The 16,270-nt window shown below is 43.4% G+C and overlaps 1 protein-coding gene across 44 annotated transcripts in view; it reads right to left on the bottom strand.

Moving 5' to 3' along the window:
- LOC138245662 (protocadherin gamma-C3-like) overlaps positions 1-16,270 on the bottom strand; it is an 830,748-nt gene that overhangs the window by 101,177 nt on the left and 713,301 nt on the right. Inside the window, exon 1 of one of the 44 annotated variants that reach the window (XM_069199443.1) lies at positions 843-3,371. The exons of the other annotated variants lie outside the window; for them this stretch is intronic. Within the exon in view, the coding sequence (XP_069055544.1) occupies positions 843-3,284 (2,442 nt within the window). The 5' untranslated portion in view covers positions 3,285-3,371. Of the gene's footprint in view, positions 1-842; positions 3,372-16,270 lie in introns of those variants that run through there. 44 annotated transcript variants of the gene reach the window in all.

Raw genomic sequence — 16,270 nt, 5'->3', positions numbered from 1 at the left:
CTCATTGGCTTCGGGAGCCTTCTCTTTTAACCAATCGCGTGTGGTTCTGCTAGGTCTACCAACACAAGTAGAGCAGAGCCCGACTTGCTGGGTTCTAACACACAGCGAGCAGAGCCTGTCATACAGCACACAGAAATGAAACCTTCATTTTCCTCCCACCCCCAGCACCACTTCATACACACAGAGCACGGAGAAGCATTGTGAAAGGTATTTCTCAAGCATGGAAGCTGGAATTTTTAAAAGTGCAATCTTTTATTCATCATTTCTTTGCTACCACTTTGCTTAATATGTTTCAAAGATGCTCATATTTAGATTGCAGTCGATATGCTTGTTAAACAAGAGTGATTTTGTATGCTGTGAACTAGAAAAACACTGATCAAACTATAATCCACTTAGACATTGTAAAAGACAATTGTTGGCCTTCCTTGCTTCTCTATTTACCTTTTTAACTATCAAGTGCATCTTACCTTCATGTGGTTCTAACCTCAATTCTTTGTAAATGCAATATTGTCAATTTGATTTTTTCATTTATATTAGTTGTAAGACACAGTTGCTTTAGGAGACCATATACCCAGGTTTCACTTTACACCTGTACATACAACCTAATATCATCTGCATGACTTCTCAATATGCTAATATTTTGGCTGAATGTATACTTTCCTAATTGACACAAGAGAGCAATACAAATGCAATTACTTACCAATTACCAAACAATAACAAAGGCCAACCTGCTGCTAGTATTTCTGATTGTTCCCTCAGTCTATCTCTTATGAAGTAAACCACACGTGATCAAAGCTGGCATATTTTAAGCATTATTCAAGGCCAGGCACGCTTGAGCTCACCTGTTGAAGATCCCTCAGTCTAGCAGTGCCAGACAGCAGTGTATCTGACCCATTCATCATGTACATCAGCTGAAGGAAGTTCAGTGGTCTCATATCTTCAGAATCCTTGGTCCTTGTGCCAGGAGAAGAATACGCCCTGCGGTTCTGCTTTGGGGTTTCCGTCTGACCCAAGCTGACCTCCACATACTTGCCAGCTGTACCATCTTTATGAAGGTGAAGAGCTGAGTGTGAATGGTCGGAAAATAACCCATGGTGTTTCCTTCTTGGGGAACACAGAACGTTGGAGTTGGTTCCTTTTCTAAACCACTTGGCAAACAGCAAGATGAAAGTAACAAAGGCAATCAGACTGACCACCACCAGGGAGATAATCAGATATTGGGTCATTTCTGATTTGTGACCTACGTGTGGGTATAATTTGTGAGCAGTGGGGACCTTCTCAAGGATGTCATCCACCAATGATAAAAACACTGTAACAGTGGTTGACAGAGGTGGCTGCCCAGTGTCCTTGATTAGGATGACAATACTTTGCTCCGAGGCATCACTGTCAGTAAACTGACGAACAGTTCGAATTTCTCCTGTGTGTGGAGCTATCTGAAACAAAGAGCTATTCGTAGATTGGATAATCGAGTAGGAGAGCCAAGCATTGTATCCAGAGTCTGGATCCACTGCTATCACCTTACTGACCAGGTGTCCACCAGGCACAGATCGAGAGATTTTCTGTTCTGCAATTTGCTCTTTGGAAGCTACTGGATATAAAATGGAGGGAGAATTATCGTTCTGGTCTACAACAAAAACATGAACTGTGGTATTGCTCTTGAGTTTTGGGGAACCACCATCTTCGACCATCACAGAAATGTGTAAAACCTGGAAGATTTCAAAGTCAAAGGACTGCTGTGCATAAAGGGCACCACTTTGGGGGTTTATGTAAATATATGAAGACATAAAGAGGCCTGAAGGGTGGCTTTCTATAACAGAATAAGTGAGATGTGAATTGTCATCTTCATCCAGATCAGAAGCAGAAAGAGCGCATAACAAGGTGTGAGGCTCATTGTTTTCTTTGATGTAGGCCTCATAGCTCAGCTGCGAGAAATGAGGGGGGTTGTCATTAACATCAGAAATATTTAGGATGATTGTTGATCGTGCTTCCAATGGAGGCGTCCCCAGATCCCTGGCAGTCAGTTCAATGGAATACTGAGAAACTACTTCTCTGTCCAAGATGCCGGAAGTGACCAGAGAGAGGTGGTTTTCAAATGATCGGATCTGGAATGGCAGGTCTGGGGGGATTTCTATGCGAACCTCTCCATTGCGACCTGAGTCCTGGTCAATAACCCGGAAGAGTCCCACTGCAGTGCCCACCAAGGTGTTTTCCGGAACTGAGGAGACTAGTGAATTCAGAAGCAGCACTGGTGCATTGTCATTGACGTCTTCTATGGTCACGTGGACAGCACAGCGCCCCTCCAGTTCAGGCACCCCGTGGTCCCTGGCTCTGATGGATATTTCATAAAAGCCGGTCTCTTCGAAATCTAGAAGACCTCGGACTCGCATCTCCCCAGTGTAAGGGTTGAGGCTGAACAGGTCTTTCACTGACTCCGGGGTGTGGTCGTCGAAGGTGTACTCTATCTCCCCATCGGGACCCCCATCTCTGTCTGTAGCACTGAGAGTGATGAGCAGAGCGTTCATTGGGCAGTTTTCTGTAAGGTTCACCTTGTATACTGCATGCTCAAAGGCAGGGGCGTTGTCATTGACATCCAATACCGACACAGTTATGTTAGTACTTCCGGACTTAGCTGGGTTACCCCCGTCCAGGGCCGTTAATATCAAGTGGTGCTCTGCTTGCTCTTCTCGGTCTAGAACTTTATCTAGAACCAGCTCCGGGAGCAGGACTCCATCCTTACGGCGCTTAGTACTCAGCAAAAAGTACGGGGTTGGATCGAGTCTGTACTCCTTGATACTGTTGGCACCCACATCCGGGTCTTGGGCGCTCTCGAGCGGGAACCGCGTTCCTGACATTGTTACCAACTCTGTGACCCTTACAACGTGGTGTGCGCTGGGGAATCTGGGTGCGTTGTCGTTCTTATCCAGAACCTCCACCTCAAGGCGGAAGAGCTCCAGGGGGCTGTCGACCATCACCTCCGCTGACAGCAGGCAACTTACCGAGGAGCCACACAGGCTCTCCCGGTCTATGCGTTCACTCACCAACAAGGAGCCATTCCCTAAGTCCAGAGCAAAGTGCCGCCTGCCTTTCGGAGACCCAAGCCTCAGCCTGCGCCTTGAAATATCCCCCACGGCCAAGCCCAGGTCCAGGGCCACGTTCCCCACCACTGTCCCCGGCTCTGCCTCCTCCAGCACCGAGTACCGGAGCTGAGCGGAGACCCAGCCCCAGAGGGAGAGGAAGCACAGAAGCTGCAATAGCCAAACCCGCCGGATGACTCGGTGCTCCATTTCCAGAATATACGGGGCGAAATCCTTGGAGTTCTCTCCTCATACGTCGTGGACTTCAGAAACGTGTCTGCTGGTATCGGACGGCAGTACAACGGGACTACACGGAGCGGTGCAGCAGCCTGGACCGCTGGCCCCTGAAGCCGGGTAGAAGGCATCTCCAAGGCCGGCTAGTGAGCTTTGGCCCCATTTCCGTGAAGGGCGCCCCTAGCAAATGCGTTCTTTTTCTTCCTATTTTAAGTGAAGTCAGAGAGCTGGGGTGCCAGTACCTGAGCTGCGAAACCGGTCCAGGCGGCCCAGGGAGCTGAAGGCGCCTCCCCGCTGTCCAAGGTTCTGCCAGGTGGGAGAGGCAGGGAGGGCCTGTCAAAGCAACCCCGGAGCTGATGGCTGCCCAGCCCTGGATTGGAGGGCAGCCTCGTACCTCTTGGCCAATGAGGGCTCGCTATTGTGCACGCTCGAAAAACCGGCCAAACTTTATCAACTCAAGTCCTCCCACACTAAAGATGTAGTCTCAGTTGGTGGAGCCGCGCATGCGTGCCACAGATACACACTATATAAGATCACCAGTAGAACGTGCAACTCGACTGTAATGCTCTAATTTGCAGTCATGTGAGAGGCAATTTTGCACAGGTCACACCACACATTGCCCAATTTATCGATGCAACAGCCTTTCTGTTGTCAATCTTCTAGCCCGGTGTATGCAGCCCCAGAGAGAAGCAGCTGGCGCTGACTCAAACCTCATGTTTGTAAATACGTTTAACACTGTAAACATGTGCAGCCAGGCGGAGGGGGCATATTAGGGAAGGGTGCATTGCGCGTCAGAAGGCTATTAATGCAGTGTGCATATGTCAGAACATATTTGCTTGTATTACTCATCTGCTGCATTAATGGGTGCCTGGGGCAACTTACATACACTTCTTTAAACGACTCAACAAATATGTCTACACGCGATCAGGCTGATTAATCTGATATTATATGACTGGATAGCTTAAATATCATTCATCTCCTGTGGTCACATGCACAGATTTAATGCCTGGGACAAACTGACCTATATATCCTATATGAATACATGGGTCATTGTACGAGATATTGATCACTGCTTACCAATGTGCTTTATGGATTGCGATATTAATGATCCAGGCCTTGCTGCCTCCAGATACAGCTGTTACAAGAACTCTCGAGTCACACCACTATGCAGAATGATCTGCCAATCTTCGCAAGGGGTGGAGGTGTGGGGGGGAGGGGCGAGAGGAAATATTTTGCCAATCTGGACTGCTACTAAGCCACCCCAGTGGTTTGTTGGAGTCTAGAGGTTCTCTGCATGCTATGGAGCTCAGGCAAACGTAGAAGGCTTGAACAGCTCGAGGCTTTTTATCTGACTGGATACAAATAAGTTCTGAAGCACTGGTTCTGTGACACTTCAAGCACTCCATGGAATTCAATGTGCCATGCCCCTTTAGCACAAGGGACGGATGGGGCATAACTAAGAAATCTCAGACACCTGGACCACTTAGGCAGCAACATATACAGCTTGTGTAACTCCCCGCTCCTTTAGCATTTAGTAGATAAGGAACCCACAGGCACAGAAAGATGGCATTTTAGAGTCGCCCTTTTCCCCGCAGCAGCCTAGGGCTTTGCAGAGGGGCAATTGTGTAGCCATGCTGGCAGTGCTTTAGATACAACACCACCACAGAATGTCTACAAATATAGGCAAACGTTCTGGAAAATTGAAAAAAAGATGGCACAACTTGTACAAACAACTGAGAACTCTCTTATTTACGGTGTGTCTTGCACTTTTTAAAAGCGTATTTTCTTCTCGCAAAAACACGTTTTTCTTCCTGGGAAGCCGGCCCCCATAACACCATGAAATATAAGGACCCACCCTATAAACATTCTTTCACGTGCAATATCAATGCACGTGCACATGCATCCATGGTAGCAAACACCTTGAAAATCTTTGTCAATACCGTACGATTTCAACTCGAGAGGGTTTATACTTTTTTCTTAAAGCTGATCACATGCGACGCTCCTAAGAGTACATCTTCCTCCTCTAACCCAGATCCACTCATGCAGAAAGGTTCACCAAGAAGGCGAGAATTTTCACATTTGTAATGATATTTTATCTTGTGAAAATGCTCGAAAAGGATTTTCATGTTGTAAAATCAACTTTTTGCACACTTAGGTGACAACTGTGCACATGGTTTTAGAGAATCAGACCCTACAACTCCAGTATCAGTAGATTGAACTGCCTTACAGACGTACAGCCCTACATGCATTAGCACCTACCGTCCCTTCATAGCTGCTCTCCTTATCCTAACAAGAGTCCCCTTCCCTCCGCATACTATCCCCCCTGAAACTCCCTCTTCTTTCTCACTTTTCTGTGTTTTCCTCTGACCAACGTCCTATTCTTCTTATTCCCCAATCTCTGCTATTAAGGCCCTAACCTATCCCCCCCCCCCATCTTGTCTTTGCTACCCCTATGGCGCAAGGGCTTCGTATCCCTTTACAATGAGACTATCTTATAAGGTTTTCCATAGTATCCTTTTCTTTCTTATAGTACTACCCTTACTTCTCCACCATGTTGATACTCTACATCATAGACTTCGGACCCACCTGCCTATTTTCCTAGCAGTACTCGCTGAAGGCCATTCTCGTTAGCGATTCACTGAGACGGGACCCCTTCTCTTCTCTGCCTTCTCTCACCCTCCTCATTAATGATGACATATCTGGACCACAGGTGGGACTTTGGTCTCTTGACCATCACTGCCCCTGCGCCTCATCTCGTTGGCAGGACATATCCTTTTCTGACCATTAGCGCCAACTGTCTGGATCAAGAGCTATATCATCCACTCCTCCCCACATGGTTCTCCTCCTTCTAGTAAAGGCGCTCCTGGCCCTCACACCGGGAAGGGGATCCCGGTCCTCTCACTGCACATAAGGTCAAGTGTTATTTCTGTATACATCAGTACTATCTATGTACAATGTTGTTGTTTTCTTTCCAAAGCTGCCATGACTGTCCTTTTTACCTCTGTGGTATTTTGTTATTTGTGATTCTTTCAAATAAACAAATGCGAAACAAAAAAGACATCCTTTCCCATGAAAGAGACATGCTTCCCCAGTACTGTGAATTCATGTTCACCATGTCTACATTTTTGGTGTGTGATGTGTGTGGGTTGTGTGTCTGTGAGGAGCAGGTTTCAATGGGTACGTGTGCATGGAAAGAGGAAAATGGAGGAAGGAAGCCAGGGCCATCCTTAGCACAACAATCAGGGATATACAGGTTAAATGGTTGCACATCCCACCATCAAAGCACAAATAGCGACCATAAATGACCATAAAAACTTTACTGTGTGCTAGATCAATGAAGTAGCACTGCACAGAACCTTCAGGGAGTTGTAATTTATTGCTTTAATGCAAATACTGATGATTTAATAAACAAGTCTTCGGTTCATCACTGGAATAAGTAGACGCTTTAAATAATTTGAAAAATATATATATTTTTTTCTAGCTTTGGCTCCTAGGGGAAGACATTCCTGGCCTCCAATAACAACACATTCATGTGATTACTCCTAAAACTATACAAGATGTAGAATAACTGGGTCGCCAGGTTTAAGTTGTTACATATAACGAGGACAAGTAGGGAGACTATAGTTCTTTTACATGAAGAGTTTTAGCCTGGAGTCCTTTATTCAGTAACATTAGAGCTTAAAATGGAATTACTGCTGCCATGGGCAACCATCAAAGGCTTCTCAGAAAAGGTTTTGAATGCGCACATCTATTTGCACGACAACCACCTGGAAATACCTGCTTAGTTTAAAATATGAAGGTTCCTGGAAGGCAGGGAAATATTACTGAGCACATCTAGGCCACTTAAAAATCTGTCAGTCTGTAAAGTGCCTTTCTAGAAAAGTGTGCTTAGAACAGTGCTTGTTTTTCTATAAATTCAGCCATGAAAGACAGACTACATGAGCTCGTTTGTGCAACTGGAAGTCGACTCACCAAAACAACAGGCATAGACTAAGTTACCACAGACAACATCACCTGGCTGATACACTGCCTCATGTTTGTTATTTCTAAACACCGTACATAACAGGTGTCACTCTTTCACCAATTTTAAAGGTCCTCAAATCAGCAACCCCAGGAGGATGGAATGTTCCGATGGCCTTTCTGGGACTGAAATTGTGACCTTCAGATCAATGCATATCACAATGGCGAGTGTTTAAATCTAAGAGCCCTATATACGATATTTCTTCTGCTGCTTACCTCAGATGTATGACCAGGGTACCAAGAAAAGAGCCAGAGTTAACAGAGAACAACTCAAAGGCAGCATTTGACATTCCGGCTACTACTACTTAAAGTGCAGTTTATGGATCTCTTTACCCTAGAAGAGAGTGTTTAGACACTGAGAGAAAAACAAAAAACAGCAAACTGATCTTCGTCAGCCACTTGTGCAAGACCTAGGTATTAAATAAAAGCAGTATGTCTGTCCAAGATTTGGGTGGAGTACGTCTGTCTCTTTGTCCTAGTTTATAACAAGTGGCACACTAGCCTAGCTGTAGCACTTTGCAATTTCTTTGGTGTGGGTAAAATTTGCCCACTTATGTGTCTTGGAATTCATTGCATGTAGAGTATTCCAACATTAATGCCATTTCGATTATATATAGGTAGTTATAGTTATGACTTAGTTTCCATAGGAAAAGCATTTTTGGACTTGCCTATATCTTTGGCACTGTTCACGAATCTTCATGAACGTTTCCAAAAAAACTGTCAGGTTGGGTCTTGTTGTCCATGGAAAGTTTTGGGGCAATCCGTCAAGCAGGGGCCAAGAAAAGCGGGGGCAGGAGTCAAAAAGTGTTTCACATGTTAATTCCAATAGAGATTTGAGACACAACTATAGCCCGAACCGCTGTATGGAATTACACCAAATTTGGCAGAAAGCTAGCTTTGCTCCAGAAAGCATGCTGTTTGTTATTTGGTTTAAATCCGTTCAGTAGTTTGAGATATTAAAGGAAATGCAAAATTGTATATGTAGGTGTGTGAATAATTTGTGATGAATTTGCGATGAATTGAGAAAGCTTTCGGTAAAATGAGTGCAGTGATTGGCTGGTCGCTACTTCAGCAGAAAGTTGTGGCCTCCATTTTAATTTACGGGACATGGTTGCCAGGGCTGAAAAAATGGTGTAAGGGGTCAGGGTGGAGGTACCCTGACCCCATGGGTGGGATATAACGGTATTTGTTGCACACCCTTAGGGGCAGAAAACGTCAAAAAACACTCAATGAGGCCCCCCTCTTTAACATTGCAACAAATTCATGAATATCGTGGAAAAAAACAACAAAAAATAGAGATTCACCCACTCACACAGACTGTCATGCACCCATTCAAAGAACCACTCAGATTCTCGTGCTCCCACTCACAGACTACTCAGAGACTCATGCACTCACTGAAAAACTCACTCAAATACTCATGCACCCACTCACAGAACCATTCAGACACTTATGCTCCCACTCAAAGACCCACTCAAGGCACTTATGCGACCACTCACAGACCCACTCATACACTCACCCAGATACTCATGCATCCAATCACAGACCCACTCAGATACTTATACACCCACATACAGACCCAGATAGGCACTCTTGCACCCACTCACAGACCCACTGAGACTCATGAACCCACTCACGGATCCACTGAGGCACTCATGCACCCACTCACAGATACAGACAGCCATTCTTGCACCCTATCACAGACAGCCTCTCATGCACCCACTGACAACCCACTCAGACTCACACACCCACTCATAGACCCACTTAGACACTCACGTACCTACTCACATACCCACTCAGGCACTCATGCACCCACCAACGGACCCACTGAGTCACATATGCACCCAATTACTAACCCACTCAGAGACTCACTCAGTGATACACTCACTTACATACCGCTCGCAGTCCCACTCACTCATGCATGCATCCAGTCACAGAATCATTTACACAGTGTGATGCACAGAATCACCTACATATTTGTGAATTTTAAATGTGCTGGTTTTCATTGAGTTTCTTCAATTGTTTTTGCATATCCACAAATTCTAAAAAGTGTTAAAAAAAAGTAATTAAAAAAGAAAACAATACAGTTTTAAAGAAACAGGATGGTTCTGAAAAGAGCCTTTGTGTTTATTGTATGGGGATGATAGCTACCACCTGTTGCCTTTCTTTGTGAAGTGAACTCCATCACTTCTATGCATTCCATCCACTTTAAAGTGCACGTTTTTGTTGTAGATAGAGCCCATGTTATGGTCTCTGAGGAATGCAGAAACAGTTTTATTGCCATTTTTCCTGGCTTTGTCTGTCTGTGGCCAGGATTCATTTGACTACTTCCATTTCTGCCTTTGGCATATGTTGGAGAATACCAAGGCAGTTGAGGGAAAAGTACCATTAATTGGGATTAGGATTTCCAGTCCTACCACAGTTTGTGTGCTCAGATCATTGCCCCACAGTGCACAATCAGTAGTCAGGGTGTTGGAAATCCGTAATGCTTTCAACCAAATGCAGCAACTGATGCCACGTTAACCCTCTCTGGCCAATCCAAGTAATATCCACCTTTGGAAAACCCAGGTCCTTATGAATGCCACTTTTTATAGCACACCCTCTGGCCCAATACAAAGCTGTGACCCACAACCCACACTCTAAACATTTTGAAGGCAAGCAGGAATATCACACAGGAGAAGACTGGAGCAGAATGAGATAGGTTTGAAAATAAAAGGCAGTTCAAATGCAGGCTATGAGTTGTTCCTAAAATATGATACATTTGATTGGATGGTGTAAATAAACAGATACTTAAAATTAGGTAGTCATAACTACATCTGTGGTTGCCTATGGTTAAAATAAATAAAAAAAGAATGTTCTCTTGGATATGCTTGCTATTCCAAACAGTCAAGCACACATGCTGAAGTTGAGCTGGAGAGTAATGTGCAGTTTCTAGAATGCATTGTTAACTTCTGACCTACTGGCTCTAGTGGGATACTATGGAAACTCTGCTAAAGGAGTGCTGGGGGAAGAGTATCAAACAGAGTGTACTCTGTTTTTCTCAAATTAGGGTTGTTTAGTTCCATTCATGGACAATGAGGGTGTGTGTTCCTAATAGGGACTTCCTTATGAAGGGCAGTGAAGTTGTAAAGTATAATAATAAGTAAGCTAAATATGCTTTTGGACCCTTGTAAATATTCACAAATTTGTTGCAAATTTACATGGGGGGGCACGCTAAGGGTCACAACAAATGTGCAAATGCCCACAAACACCCTATCATATTTGGCTTTTTCACAGAAGTGCAAGAAAGGGTTAAAACACAATAACCATTGACAAGTGGAGTAACAAAAGTAAAATATGAAACACATTTAATTTGCTGCCTTCAGCAGTATCAGCAAGTGTAAAGTTGAAAAGGTTGCCAATAATGGTTGTCTTGCATGTGAGTGGTGTGCCATTCTCATGCTTAGTTTTCACGTTTTCTGAGAGTTGAATCTATTTAATCAGAGCAAAAACATATTTGACGAACAAAGTCAATTTTGAGGCATGTGAATTAGATTGAAATATTGAAGTATTGCGACTATGAGGTAGTCTGTGAGTGGTGGTGTGAGTGTTTTTATATATTTACTAGTGGTCGAGTAGCTCTCTTTCTGGGTGTGTAAGTATATGACTGTGTGTCTGAAGGTGAGAGTCCTTGTGTGACATGTTGCTTAACAATGTGTTGAGCTGGAACTGTATACTGTACATATGTTGTTTTACTTCATGGTGTACTTAGCACACAAAAAATGGTTGCTAAACTTTAAACTTCAATTTAAATATGTACTAGCAGCCCTGCAACGTTTCACAGGGCAATGCATGATGTGCTACTCCAGACTAAGGTTTTTCTTTAAATGCTGGGTCTTGTAGCCTTCTTTATTCCAATATAAAAGAACACCACAAGTCTCAGAATTCAAAGTAAAAATAGTGGACTGGAACAGTACATCATGCATGAACCTGTGAAACTTAGCAGCTATGTACTATATACCGTTTAGGTAGGGTGTAGTTAAGTCCTAGGGGAGGCTTGATGTGATTAGATAGTAAGGCATGCCCTTTTAAGTTATACTCAGTCAGATGTGTACTTTGAGACTTTCTAGGCATATTTAAATATGCTGTGTATCACCTATTCTAGAAATTATATACATAAGTAGAAAAGAATTGCTAATTAACCTAGCCTGTGACAGTGAGAGACAGAGGCATGTAGATATTCAGTGACATGCCCGTATAGCACTTATGTATACAGCAGTAAGTACATATACATTATCCCTGTGGTAGGCTGTAGGTAGGCTACTGGGCAGGGTGCTTTGTGTTTAACTGTGGTTTTAAGTTTCAAAGAGTAATATGTGTACTTACAGACCCATATTCCCTGTAATTCATCCAGTTTCCCACCCATACTGCAACTCACAATCCCGTTTACAGAAACAGAGCCACTCGCAAAATTGGACAGCGAGAGGCGCACCGATAAATTCACTCACACGGCAATTATGTATGCAGCAGTATCAGAGTAAGTTGCACACACAGTTACATGCTCCTATACTCGCTAACACAGGCAGTATGGAATTCATAGACCCACTTATATATACATTTAGACACCAGTAGAGTTACTAAAAGAGCAAGTGGTATACCGCAAACGCACCTCAAGATCTGGTAGCACACCCACAGAGGACCTGATTCACTCCTAGACTACATATATGAATGATTGTAAGACCTAGTTACCCATCCAGTCAAGTAGTCCTTTAAACCCGGCTCGGGCCTACTACTGCAGAGCCTGAGTATGCAGTTTTACTGCTGGCTTGACTTAGCATGAAACCCCCCCCCTTGCTAAGCCTTAAACTCACTTTTTAGTATACATGAATCACCCCTGACATGCGCGGTAGGGTATGCCATAAAGAGGGTGCTTTGTCCTTAAAAAGTAAGACATGTCCTTTTGAGTTTTACTAAGTTACACATGCATTTGCAGACTCCTATGCAAAGTAGTACATACAATATGCCACCAATAATGTAACTCACATACCTATTTTCCAAAGCATAGAACCTCTCACACACAGGGTTCACATAGCAACTAAGGCACTTAAACGTTCATGCACACACTCAGACACAAGTTATGTATCCAGCAGTATCAGAGCCAGTTTCACACACAGTTAAATACCCCTGTACTCACCAACATAGACAGTAAGCTATTCATATACTCACATACATGCACATTTAGAGACCCATAGAGTTACTAAAAGAACTAGTCATATACCTGCATACTTACTTAAATATCTGATGACACTCCCATAGAGGGACTCATACACATACGTAATCAAGTACTGACACAACTTATTTACCAATCCAGAAAAGTTGTCCTTAAAAGATGTCTCAGGCCTACTACTAAAGAGCCAGAGTGTGCAGTTTTACTGTCAGCACGACTTGGAATTAGAAAACCTACTTGACTAGTCTTAAAGTGTCCTTTTACAACAGAAAACTCACCCTGACCTAGGCTGTAGGCAAGCCATAGAGCAAGGTGCTTTGTGCTTAAAAGGTGAAACATGTCCTTCTGAGTTTCACTGAGTTAGACATGTACTTGCAGACCCCTATGCCCAGTTATACATTCACTCTCCCAGCCATACTGCAGCTCACATACCTATTTAGAACAGTATAGAGCCACTCACACACACACAGTCAGATAATGACAGAGATGCTTATACATTCACTCACATACCCAGACACCAGTTGTGTATCCAGCAGTATCAGAGCCCTTTGCACACACAGTTACATATTCCTGTTCTCACAAGCACAGCCAGTAAGCTATTTATACAGCTACTTATAATCACATTGAGAGAGCCATAGACCTACTAAAAGAACCAGTCATACACCGACATTCTTAAACATCTGGTTGCGCACTCATAGAGAGACTAATACACTCACTCACACATGTAGCCAAGTACTGACACAACCTAGTAATGCATCCAGACAAGTAGTCCTTCAAAGATGGCTTGGGCTTACTACTGCAGAGCCTGTGTGCACAGGTTTACTGCCAGCTCAACCTAGCATGCCAAAGCCCTTTGCCAAGCCTTAAACACACCTTTTAGTACACATAAATCACCCCTTAGGTAGGTTGCAGGAATGCAATGAAGCAGGGTCCTTTGTGTTTAAAATGTACGACTTGTCCTTTTGAGTTTCACTAAGTTACATGTGCACTTGCAGACCTCTATGCCCAGATATACATCTATTCTTCCACCGATACTGCAACTCACATACATATTTATGTAAAGCCAGTCAAACATCCAGTCAGACAGCGACAGGGGTATGTGTATCACTCACATATCCATAACCAGTTATATATCCACAAAATTAGAGGCAGATGCGCACAGAGCTACATATCCCTGTACTCACCAACACAGCCAGTAACCTATTCATACAGCTACTTATATTCACATTTATAGACCCATAGGGTTAGTAGAAGAGCCAGTTATATACCAGCATACATACTTAAACATCAGATGGCACTCAGATATATAGTCAATTATTCCACAGCCTAGTCACCCATTCAGAAAACTAGACCTTTAAACATGGGTAGATACACATAAACACAGTAATGCATACAGTAGTATACCCAGGGAAAGACCGATGCATACGCTGACACAGACAGAGACATAAACATGAAAATGAATAGAGTAAGAGTGGCCATAATATAGTAACACAACTGTTAATGTTGGCAGTTAAATACTCAAAATACGTAACTTAATATTAGTAATGAAAAGCTAAATATATTGTTTTTTCTTTCCAGTCATCCAAGTCTACTTAAATGCAGACAGTTACAATGTCATCAAAAACAGAGAAGAAAGAAACAGAAGCAAGGCTACTATCTTCTCAACTACAAAAAGGACAAAATGCAGAAAATCCAGTGAAAGAGAAAAGAGCTGCTGGTAAGAAAACAAATACATTTCTTAAAATAGTATCTGAAAACTACAAAGTTAGCAAAATCAAGTAAATAAAAAACAAAGTTTCAAATCAGCAACAAAAGGAGAAAAAGTACATGACACTATGAGTAAAATATCATACAATAAACCAGATAGTTTAACCAGAAGACAGAAGGAGTTTAATGAAATGAGTCAGAATGTTTTATAGTAAGGTAATGCAGAATCTCATAAGAACTATGAAAAAGTATAAAAGGAGAAGAGTAGCAGTCAGACAAACAGAACGTGTTGAGACTGTAGTCGATAAGGTATTTGCCATCAAGAGGACACTATTTATTTTGATTTTAAGCAGAATGAGAAAACTAGATAAAATAGTGGCGTCAATGATTAAAAGAAGCCAAAAGAAAAGACTTTTGAATAGAAGTAACTTTTGCACATTTTTCCAGTGGCGAATGGAAACAAACTTCCAGTGCTGGGCCTTTCTTTGATGAAGAAAACTACTTCCAAGAAAACACATTAGTGCATGCTGTTGAAACAACTGTACAATATTATGAGATGAAGGATGGTAGTCCTATTTCAAAAGAAGAGATGTACCTAGAAATGTAGAGGAAATGAAGGTTGCAAAGGTACACTGAAAGCATAGACAGGCCCCATTTACAAATAGAAGTATTGCACTATTTGCAGTGTTCGTCAGGAATCAATTGATATACTGAGAAATTTCCTATGGATGTTTCCTTGCAGAAGTCTGAAAAGGAAGATGTGTATGTTTCAAGGATAAGACCCATGCTAAGTAAGAACGTATACTAATTTACAGGGACACTCACTAGCATGTCTATCAAAGCAAGTGTGCCAAAGCACCTTTCATCACTTCATAATGTTAGCTGTACACCACTAAAACATGCAAACTTTAGTTAGGAGGCTTTACAATGTCAGAACTGCTGCCTATGTTTAGGAGAAATGAATAGAGCTCTTTTGCATGGTACAGTAGAAAAGGTGGAAAGGGTTTGGGAAGATGTTCAATTTAGATTCTTTGGTACTGAACATGAGTGCAGAGAACATGAGGATTAAAAAGATTAGGAAGTTTAAAAAAGTTTCTTCAGATAAACCAGACTGTGTTTGTATATGTTGTTGACACACTCACTGCAAACATCAAACACATAGGGGGTGATTTTAACCTTTGCGGACGGCCGCCGTGAAATGACCGCACCGCGGTCAAAAGACCGCGGCGGCCATTTGAACATTTCCTCTGGGCCGGCGGGCGCTCTCCGAAAGAGCGCCCGCCGGCCCAGAGGAAATGCCCCTGCAACGAGGACGCCGGCTCAGAATTGAGCCGGCGTAGTTGCAGGGGTGCGACGGGTGCAGTTGCACTCGTCGCGTATTTCAGTGTCTGCAAGGCAGACACTGAAATACTTTGCGGGGCCCTCTTACGGGGGCCCCGCGGCACCCCCTACCGCCATCCTGTTCATGGCGGGTTTCCCGCCATGAACAGGATGGCGGTAGGGGCTGTCAGAATCCTCATGGCGGCGGAGCGCGCTCCGCCGCCATGAAGGATTCCCCCGAGCAGCGGTAAGTCGGCGGGAGCCCGCCGACTTGCCGCTTCTGACCGCGGCTGAACCGCCGCGGTCAGAATGCTCGTGGGAGCACCGCCAGCCTGTTGGCGGTGTTCCCGTGGTCGGTGGCCCTGGCGGCCGGTAAAAACTGAAGAAGAGAACAGAAGTAAGTGGCACAAATTTGCTGCTTATTTGTTGCACAGGAACAATTTGATCTGCCCACACGGCAAATTATATGCAAGTACCTCTGTGACAAGTTAGAGGGTAACAAAATGTCAGCTAGAGCAGTACATAACAAGTTAGAATTACTTTTAATTCCACAAGAACTTCAAGATTTAAATCTTTGTGAATCAACTCTTATACAATGTATACATGCTTCTAAACCTATAGTTCATAAGGAACCAAAAACAGAAAAATTACCTCCAACAGAACCACAGAAATGTCTTAAAGGTAGGGTTGTGAACTTGTCATTAGATCATTA

The sequence above is a fragment of the Pleurodeles waltl genome, chromosome 7 (genome assembly GCF_031143425.1).
Source record: "Pleurodeles waltl isolate 20211129_DDA chromosome 7, aPleWal1.hap1.20221129, whole genome shotgun sequence".
Classification (NCBI taxonomy): domain Eukaryota; kingdom Metazoa; phylum Chordata; class Amphibia; order Caudata; family Salamandridae; genus Pleurodeles; species Pleurodeles waltl.
The sequence above is the reverse complement of the archived record's forward strand: the minus strand, read 5'-3'. Positions and strand labels throughout refer to the sequence as shown.